Source organism: Castanea sativa, chromosome 11 (genome assembly GCF_040712315.1).
Source record: "Castanea sativa cultivar Marrone di Chiusa Pesio chromosome 11, ASM4071231v1".
Classification (NCBI taxonomy): Eukaryota; Viridiplantae; Streptophyta; class Magnoliopsida; order Fagales; family Fagaceae; genus Castanea; species Castanea sativa.
Window position 1 is genome coordinate 40,930,872 of NC_134023.1, and position 10,289 is coordinate 40,941,160.

Below are 10,289 nucleotides of genomic sequence, written 5' to 3' on the forward strand. Positions count from 1 at the left end.
ACTTCATACTATTTATGAAATGTCTTTGATCCTTAGCATCTCAGGTGCGAATGAATGCCTCTATGACTATGAGCTTATATGCTACATTTGTTGGATCTCTAAAACATGATCTTTTAAATATTTTTTTTTTTTTTTATAAAAATTTTCAGTAGGAGAGAGAGGCGCCTCTTTGGTGAGAATGTTACTATTGGGTTTGAAAAGTGGGATCGAATCTTGTGGTTTGAGTTGTTGTATTTAAATTTAATATACAGTAGTGATTGAGACTTCTCCATCATCAAGACCAGGAATCTCGGGTCGGGTATAAGCCGAAACAAAATAAGATATCTATAGTTTCTTAATTTTCTTTTCACTACGCCTCTTCTAAAAATAAAAGTTAAAAAGACTAAAAAGGACCATCCATTTGTTTCACACTTATAATATCTACATCTAAATTGAAGGTTTGACATTTAATCCATTGTACCAAAATTTATATTTCTAAAATTGAGGATTATTCGATAATAAAATAGTCTAATTAAATGTTGAGACCCCACTTCATTTTATTTAAAAAATGAATATTATTTTATTATTATTAGAAAAATTAAAAATACACACAAACAGAGAGTAAAACTCCATGGATAAGGCTATATATATAGAGAAGAAAGTACAGAGAGACAGCTAGGCTAAGCCAAGATGAAAAATCACGAGACATCCACAAGCAAACAAGGCAATGCCACAGGCCCAACCCACACCAACAAGTGCATTCACGGTGCAGAGCCTCGGACCACCACAAGATCTTCCACTTTTTCAACGTATAAATAGTTCCCAACACTGCCAACACACCAACCAGTCAAAAATCTCAGTTTCACTACATCAACCAGTCCCACCTTCCCTTCTTAATTTCCTTCTCTCGCTCTCTAATTTCCCACATCGAATTTTTCTCCTTCTATATATATAAAATAAATTTTCTACTACACCATGTTGTCAAACAAGGTTCTTGCAAAACGCCAAGACATTAGTAGTAGTAGCAGTGGTAGTGACATGGAAGGAATGAAGCTCATGCTTCACTTGCTACTACCACTCTGTGTTCATTGGATCGCTGAGGAAATGACTGTTTCGGTTCTTGTAGATGTTATTACTAACGCTCTATGTCCAGGAGACTCAACCTGTACAGAAGCTATTTATCTTAGTGGTCTTCAACAAACGGTATGTAACAAATTCTGTCTTTTTTGTTTTTTGTTTTGGTTTTTGGATGGACTTTGTTGGGTCTAGCTAGCTCCTGAGAAAAAAAAATGGAGGAAAAATGAGCCATGTTTAGTTGGTTAAAAACGTCGTACCAAATATCCAATTCAAACGTGGCGTGGGATATTAAAAAAATGTTGTTGTTGTGTTATATCTGTTTAAAAAATTATGGCAGTCGAATTTGGCGCTTTCTTGTTCTTTGTGACTTGTTTGAGTCTTGCCTTTTTTTTTTCTTTTTTTTTTAAGACACCAAGACACTGAAACTCAAAAATGAGTTGAAAATTTTCTTTTCTGTATTTTCTCGGAAACCAAACGGGGTGCCTGCATGATGATTTGCTGTCCTAGTTCTTGATTTTTTTTTTTTTTTTTTTTTTTTTTGCTTGGTGGACATGATTTGGAGTTGATCATACGAGTACTGTTTAAAATGGTCCATTTCTTGCATTTAATTTTATTTTATGCTCAAAGAATCAAATCAAGTTCATAATTCTCCGTTCTCACATTGTTTGTTTGAATTTTCGACACCAAACAGCCCCAACTAATGGTCCCAAAAGGAATAGAAGAATTTTAGAAAAAAGGGCCTCGCATGTTGTCCATCATATGGAATTTATCATTGATGGTAATACTTTTTTATCCTTAAAGTTTCAAGGATTTTGAGATGGTTAAATTTAGACATTGATTTTTTCAGAATGACAAAATTTAGCTACAAAATTGGTTGTAGCTCTAGGCTACAAACTCATTCAATAAAATAAATATTACTGCATATTTTGAAAATCTAACCGTTGAATTGTATATTTTTTACACTCTTAATACATATGTCAAATTTTATGTCAATCGGATATTATTTACTATATAATCTATAAACTTATATTTTATGCATAATTTTAAATTACAAAAACTTGCAATTTAAAAATGTATTAATGACATAGTTATTGATCTTTAATTTTCTTGAAATTTTGAAAACATGTAGGATATAAGAAGAAGATGTAATTCAATGGTGGATTTGTCAAAATTCACCTCCAGTAAAAAGATATTAAGTAAGTTTATAGCCTAAAACTACAATAAATTTTGTAGCTAAACTTTATCCTTCTAAAATATATATATATATATATATATATATATATATATATATATATATATATTTACAAGGGTAAGTGGCATTCATTAATTATGGGTTACGCATTTGATATCTCTCCTATCATCACCTACACTCCCAAAATTATGAGTGAGAGTAAAGGTAGGATATGATAGGTAATTAAGTAAGTTGGCAAAATAAAGGAAATATGTTTTTATGATTTTGATTTGGAAATGTCTTTAATTTTGAGCTCTGTAATTGTAAATTATGTAATGGCACTGTAATTGTTCCTTGTAAGCAATGTTTACATCTTTTAATTTCGGGTGTGGGTCCTAGAGATGCCATATTCATGATATGCCTTTTTAAAAAAAAATTGATTTGTTATTATTGGCCTCCTGAATTTTAATTTATTTTGTAATATTCATCTTTTGTATAAAAAATAAAATAAAAGAAGAAGAAGAAGAAAGAAAATAACCTAAAAAAGTGGGAGTAATTATTATTGTTTCCTTCATCTTTTAATATAGTAGTTAGTAGAGTCATGAATAAACATAAGACAGAAAGTTACGGTTGTAGACTTGTAGTTGTAGTAGTACCTTCGTCAATGTGACCATGTTGTGTACCAATATATAAAAAGACAAGTAACCATCATCCAAAAAAAAAAAAAAAACTGTTCTCAGCTCAACTTTAACTTGAAAGGTCGCATGCTATTATACTATAGGGCTTCATGTGATACCCTTTCTCATCATTGTGTGGCTTTACGACATGTAGTTTCCTTCAATAACCAGAGTCACAAAATTTTTCAAGGATAGTTAATAAAGTGTTGTTAATAATGGGTTCAAAGAAGAATCAAATACAACTTGACAACACAACAGTTCTGAAATTTATTATGAAATATTGTGTATAATACTTGTTGGTTCTTGGTAACTGTGACTTTAGGACAATTGTTATTTTATGAAAGTTTTGATACAACTTTTATAATAAATAGAAAAAACTGTCAAAATATATAATTTTTTTTTTGCTATAAAATTTTTCTTAAAATGATTCACTAACAAATGCCCTTACCATTAAGGCATCTGTTAATATTTTCCATACTTGTTTTACTTTATGCTCTTCAATTAAATTTCAATTATTTGATTGCTTTGAGCATGAGTCAGAAAGCAGTTTCTTGTTAAAATGAGATGCAGAAGAAGACTGGGAAAGACAACATGGAAAACTTTCTTTAAATTAAGGTTTGACATATATATTTTAAATGAATTCAGGTGGTTGGAATTTTCCACATGGTGGTGCTTCCACTGTTAGGTCAGCTCGCAGATGAGTATGGGCGTAAACCAATGCTCCTTCTTATCATATCCACATCTATATTCCCTTTTGGTATGTTTCGTTTAAATAACCTACTTGATTATGTGAAGTAATATGTACAATACTGTTAGATATTTACTTCTAAACTTTGAGAATTAAGGATGTGAAACCCCAAATATGTATCACACAGTGTGTGTGCATTAGCTGTTTCACAATTATGGTTTTTTTTTAATTAACATTTTAGAAAAAAATTAAATTTGAAATGTGATTCAATCTAAGAAATTTACAAATGCTTTTGAAGACAGTGAATGGGATACTATAGACCATGTGCATGTCAAAAGATTAATGGTTTAGCATTCAAGCCTATAAATCATTTCTAAGGCTTGAATTTGGCTTCAGGCTAAACGAATTTGACAGTCTGGACAAGAACCTTTTTTTTTATAAAAAAAAAGGGTTAAAGGTGATCTTTTTTGTTTATGGTGGATATATATCTCAAAAACACAAAATTTTGAATTCCAGCTGGTTCTGATTGAATGCCACCATTCATCTGAAACTGATCTAAAGTAAGATAAGTACCCTAAATGATGTATGAAAGATGAGAGACAAAGAAAAGTTAAATGTAATTATAGTTCAACTATACATTTCGAAAGAATAAATTTATTAGGAAAAAATAAAAGGAAATTCCATTACAACTATACATGATTACCTTCTAAAATTTTGAATGACATTAATGATTTCTTTGTACGATGCTACTAGCATTACATTAATGATACTGTCAAGATCATCAAGTGAATTTACAAATTTGATTTTTCTGTATTCTATTTTCAGCTATACTTGCCTGGAGTCAGTCTGCAGGATTTGTATATGCTTACTATGTTCTTCGTACAATATCTTATATTCTAAGTGAAGGGAGTATTTTCTGCATTTCCGTTGCTTATGCGGTATGACTTGTTCCTCAATGATTGATGATCATGAATAGGCAATATTGGGGGTCACATTTTCCCTTCCTTTGTAGGCGGATGTTGTTGAAGAGAATAAGAGGGCAGCAGCTTTTAGTTGGATAACAGGCCTTAGTTCTGCTTCACATGTCTTGGGAGATCTTCTGGCACTTTTTCTCCCAGAAAAGTACATTTTTCCGGTATGTTGCTGCTCTAAGTTCAGCATTAGCCATACAGCCTCAATTCTGTCATTGTTTTCTGTAAAATCATTTTTACCAATTCAGCCTTTTGTTTCAGGTTTCAATAGCTCTCTTGATCTTATGTCCGATTTATATTCAAATCTTTCTGGTTGAGACAGTTAAGCTGGCTCCAAAGAGGGACCAAGATTCAGCTTGCTTAGCTAAGACAATTAAAATTATCCAGAATCGATACAAATCAATGAAAGATGCTGCTACATTAGTTATGAGCAGGTAATTTTGTCTATAATCGAGACAGCTTAAAATATCCTCATCCTGCATTACGTAAAAACCATATCTGGAATCTCTTAGGCAGTCTGAGCATCCAAACCTTTATACCTGCAAAACATTATACATACATTGTCTTTGTCTGGCTAAAAGTGCTTCGTTTTGATTTTACAGTCCAACTTTAAGGGGCATTTCTCTGGTTTCTTTCTTCTATGAGTTGGGAACGTCTGGCATCACTTATGTCTTGTGGGTATGTTTCCTATTAATTTATCATTTTCACAAGCAAATAGATGGTTGCATGCTGACAATTTCCTCTTGGTACCATCATACAGCATCAGATATTTAAAATATATATATATATATATATATATTTCTTTCCCTTTTTCCATAATTATTTTTTTCTTTTTGACAAACGACATATTCTTTCAGCCTTTTCAGAATAGTTTCAGTCAGAATCTTTAAAGCAAATATTTTGAAAGAAAATCTTGCATAGAACTGAAAGCTTTTGTGATGCTTATTGTTGCTACCAATCATAGTTTGGCCAAAATGCAACTGTCGTTATAAATCAGTAATTGGCACATTGTGTGATTTGGGGTTGAAAAAGAGGAGGAGAAAATAAAGAAAAGGGAGAAGGGGAAATGCCCAGTAAACGTACCTTATTGGGGTAGGATTTGTATGCAATGTGCTCACCCCAAAAATATATAAAAATAATTTTGCTTATTACATACAGCCAAAGATGTCCAGTTTTGAAGGAAATATTTTAAAGACCTTATACAAATAGAATGTAGGACTTGGAGAAAGAGAAATTGGTAGAGACTTAGACATGAAGCAGGAGACCCTAGAGAGCTTTATTCAGGGGAGTATGAATCAGAGGAGTCATGACTTGGTTAGCAGTTGTCATTGGCAAATAGATCAAGCACATGTCCTGAACCCACCAAAGTAATGGGAGAAATTTTGGGCTGAAACTCGTACAGAAAAAGAAAAGGTGTGACAGCTTCAGACTCCTAAAGACTACAAAGCCAAAGGCTTTCTTAATCAATAGTTTAGGATAAGATAGTGCTAGATTTATAATCTCATAAGATAATTGCAACTAAACCAATCCATGAAGTTGAGTAATGAAAATTTATGAAACAATGTTTTTGTTTTGATTCAATGAATTGATGGTTATGCTACTACCTGTGCAGTACTATCTGAAGGCCGCTTTTGGTTTCAACAAAAATCAGTTCTCAGAAATTCTGATGCTCGTGGGAATAGGTTCAGCTGTTTCACAGGTGAAGTATATTATGGATCTAAAGTTTCCTTATATTTACTTAAAAGAGTTTGATATACCTTTATACTGAAGATTGTGAATTATTCTCATCTTTTGCCATCAATCAAGGCAGCATATCAATATTTGCTAGTATGTTATTAACTTTATCTGCTTGGTATATGCCAGCGTTTTCCTATAAATCCTCTGCTTTGTTGCTCAGAAGTTATCAAAAGAATAATTCTTCTAGTTGGTGTTGTAATGGTTGATAATCTGTCTTCTCAACTAGAAACAATGCAAAGGCATTGTGATTATAGAAAGGAAACTATTCTTAGGGTCATATTCTGTTTAATTATCTTCCCTTAATGAGCACATTGTTTTTCATATGAAAACTTTGACAATTAAGAAGTTTATTTTATGAGTTCTGGAATTGAGAGTACTGTACCTTTCAGTACTTGATTCCATATTGCTTATAATCCTTTCAAAGTCTTTGGAATTGAGAGTACTGTTCAGTGCTCATACTATTAGCATGAATGAAACCTCTTTTGTCAAAAATATTCCATATGATGATTGTGTTGAGCTTGTTGTTTTCTTTTATGAAAATTTTAAATTCCTTCAGAAATGCTCTTCCTATAACATGTTGGTTTGTGGTTCCAGATGTTGGTGCTTCCACTAATAAATCCATTGGTTGGAGAGAAAGTGATATTGTGCATAGGTTTACTTGCATCAATAGCTTATGTAAGTCTCTTATAATCATTTCTTTTAATCCTTCCAGCACAAATTACAAAATAAAATAAAATTTAACAATTCTTTTTGCTGTGCAGGCATTATTCAATGGCCTTGCATGGGCGGCATGGGTATGTACATACTTTATGAATGCGTTATTTAATTCTATGCTAAAGGAAAATTTTCTGACACATAAACACTTGAGTTGGCTTGCAAGCAAATATTTAGCCTTAAATGATTTTTGGACATATCAATGTTATTTCTATTTTCTAACATGAATCATGTTTAGATACGTAATTTGTAGTTTGAAAATTTTAAATTTTGGAAACAACTTTGTAAAACATACTGCATGAGGAGTATAAAAATACTCTATGCTCTAAGAGTTTCATGTTCATGTAGGGAACTTGAGTGCTTCTTTTATGAAAGAGTCTGTGGTTCCAAAAAGCACTAGTGACATTGATCAGAAACTTTTCTCTCTTTTCTTTTTTCTTTTTTCTTTAGGCTATTTTGAATTTTTTAATTTCCATTCCTCATATGGAGTTATACATTCGATCATGTGTTAATTGTGGCTTTGTGAAAGTAAAACTAAAGTTTCCTAGTTCTGTTTATTATTTTTCAATGGTGGATACGTTTCTCAGTCAGTAATAATGCAACATTGCCACAATGCAGGTACCATTCATGAGTGCCACATTTAAAGTTGTACTTGTCCTTGTAAGCCCTGCTGTAAGTATTGGAATCATAAATTTTTTCATAAAATAATATTTAATATGGTTATTCAGTTCACCTTTAATTCTAATGGTGTTTCAATTTTGCCTGTCAAATTATATGCAGACTTATGCAATTATTTCAAGAGCATCGAGCTCAAAAAATCAGGTTTGGAAAATACATGTGATCCCATTACCTACAGTTCTGCATTCCATAGTTCTTAATATTCTTTCTAGCATCCAAAAAAATAAAATAAAATAAAATAAATAATAATAATAATAATCTTCTACTCTTACTGTCAATACAAGGAAAGTCCTGGTTTTTGTATTTTCACCTTTCGTTATTATTATACATAGGGAGAGGCTGCTGAATTTGATATAGTTTTTTGAGTAAAGCTAATGCATCTCATAAGTCACACTACTCATTTAGAACTGGCTGTTTTCTACTTCTTTAGATTGAACTTTGAACTCAATTAAAAAAAATGAGGCAGGTTCATCAACATGTGTTCAGAATGAATCAGATCAGCATTTGTCCAGTAGTGAGTTTTGGGTTTAAAATGGTGGCTTTATACGAAAATTGGTCCAATGATTTTTATCTTTTGTTCAGTTATCTATGGTTATCAGATGCTATATGCCACAAAATTTGCTACTTTTACACCCGAAATTGCTGCATTCACTTAACTGATGGAGAATTTCAGGAGTATGCCAAACAAAAAAGAAATAAATGTAGACATAGGGTTCTCCCACATCAAAATATCTTTTTCTGTGTTGAGTTAGTTCTTGAGCAAAATACAGTACAAAGCACATGACCGTGGTCATTCCATTGACATGTATGTTCGATTGTCTGTGCAGGGAAAAGCACAAGGGTTTGTGGCTGGTGTGGAATCAATAGCAAGTTTGTTATCACCACTTGTAATGAGTCCATTGACTTGTGAGTGGACTAACTCATCATTTTTTTAGTTGTGTTAGAATCAATTCATATTTATTGCTAACAAGCTAAATTTTTATCTCAGCATGGTTCTTATCTAGCAGTGCACCTTTTAACTGCAAAGGTTTCAGTATTGTATGTGCCTCTGTATGCATGGTAAGCATATACTCCCCCTTCTCTCTCTCTCTCTCTCTCTCTCTCTCTCTCTTAACTAACTCTGCATCTTATTCTCCTCAGATGATTTCATTATGTTATGCTTGCTTGCTTAAACCTGGGGTACCTTCAACTTCAAGCAGTGATTCAGAGGATGACATTGAAGCACCATTGCTAAGTGAGAGTTGATTGTTTGTCCCGAGTAATTTAAAATATTTTTTCTATGCCTGATGTAAATATTTGGGGTCCCTTGCATAGAGCAATGTAATTGTATTAGTGCGAACAAGCTTCCAATGTGTTTATCCCTCAAAAAGTTCTCTTAAACTTTATGCACCCTTGAGCTGCAGAGGTTCACCTGTATCACCTCCAAGTGTTATAGTTCATTGTTGTATTTCCCAAGCATTTTGTAATAGCTTTTATAGGCGGTGATGTATATATGCATCCCTTTGGTAGAGTAAGAATGTAATTATATTGCTACATATAAATTTTGACCATGCATTTTACCTCAAAAAGTTGTTCTCTTCTCTTTAACATCTGGTTGTGTAAATGAATATGCAAACTTTATTTCAAACACTATAACTGAACAAGCAGCACTGCTGAATGCTAGCCTAAAAGATAACAAACAGCAACGTGTACATGACTCAAATACAACAGGAGTTGGTTATATGCAACATAAATCTGACTGTTAAAGCAGCTAGACATTCCATATTTGACATCCAGCACGCAGAACTTGGGGTGGAGGGGATTATATTTGGTGTAACTTTAAATAATGTTACACCACCTAATATTGTTTAATTGGATCCAAATTTTGAGAAATGCATTGTTACATTATATTATTTTTATATATTCTCTTTGTTTGCAAAATTTTATGATAATCAAAGATCAATAGTCGCACTATCAATCAGTTTTTTAAATTCAAATTTTTGCCATTTAAAATAATGTATAAAAGATGAGTTTTTGATCAAATAATAAATAATATCCAATTAGCATTAAATGAATGAAGACCTAGTGTGAAATTACCATATGCAATTCACATTGACTTATAAAAGGATTTGACACGAAGTAACTTTTAAATACAGTTTATGTGAATTTGTTACTTTTAATTAGTAGTGACTCACTTCACTTAGAGACGGATTTGGGTTTGAAAAATGGGCTTGAGTCTTTGTGGCTTGAGTTGTCGTATTTAATATACGGTGTTGATCAGTTCAGTAGTGATTAGGAAGACTTCATCATCAAGACCGAGATCCTCGGGTATATGCCTAAACAAAATAGGATGTCTACAATTGCTTGTCTTTCAACTACGTCGCTTCTAGCTAGGAATGAAAGTTAAATGAATGAAGAGGACAATCCATTGGTTTCGACATATAACTAAGAGTCTACCTACTACACACGCTTCTCTCACACAATACATACAATGGGCCATTAGGATACGACACAACATGTCGTTTGCTAACCCAAAGGCCACAAGGTGTGAAACGGGGGCTGGCGTGCAAGCAAGTGGAGGGGTAATCTCTATTTTATGAGGATTAGCAAAATGGACA

At 32.5% G+C, this 10,289-nt stretch overlaps 1 protein-coding gene across 1 annotated transcript; it reads left to right on the forward strand.

Moving 5' to 3' along the window:
• The first annotated feature begins 825 nt into the window (after positions 1–825).
• LOC142615884 (uncharacterized) lies at positions 826–9,260 on the forward strand. Its single transcript, XM_075788802.1, has 14 exons — positions 826–1,182; positions 3,550–3,661; positions 4,418–4,530; positions 4,605–4,727; positions 4,825–4,997; positions 5,166–5,241; positions 6,176–6,262; positions 6,895–6,975; positions 7,062–7,094; positions 7,633–7,686; positions 7,795–7,836; positions 8,520–8,598; positions 8,681–8,751; positions 8,833–9,260. Exons 1-14 carry the CDS (start codon positions 955–957, stop codon positions 8,935–8,937), a joined length of 1,377 nt encoding a protein of 458 aa, XP_075644917.1. The 5' UTR covers positions 826–954; the 3' UTR covers positions 8,938–9,260.
• Positions 9,261–10,289: the final 1,029 nt, after the last annotated feature.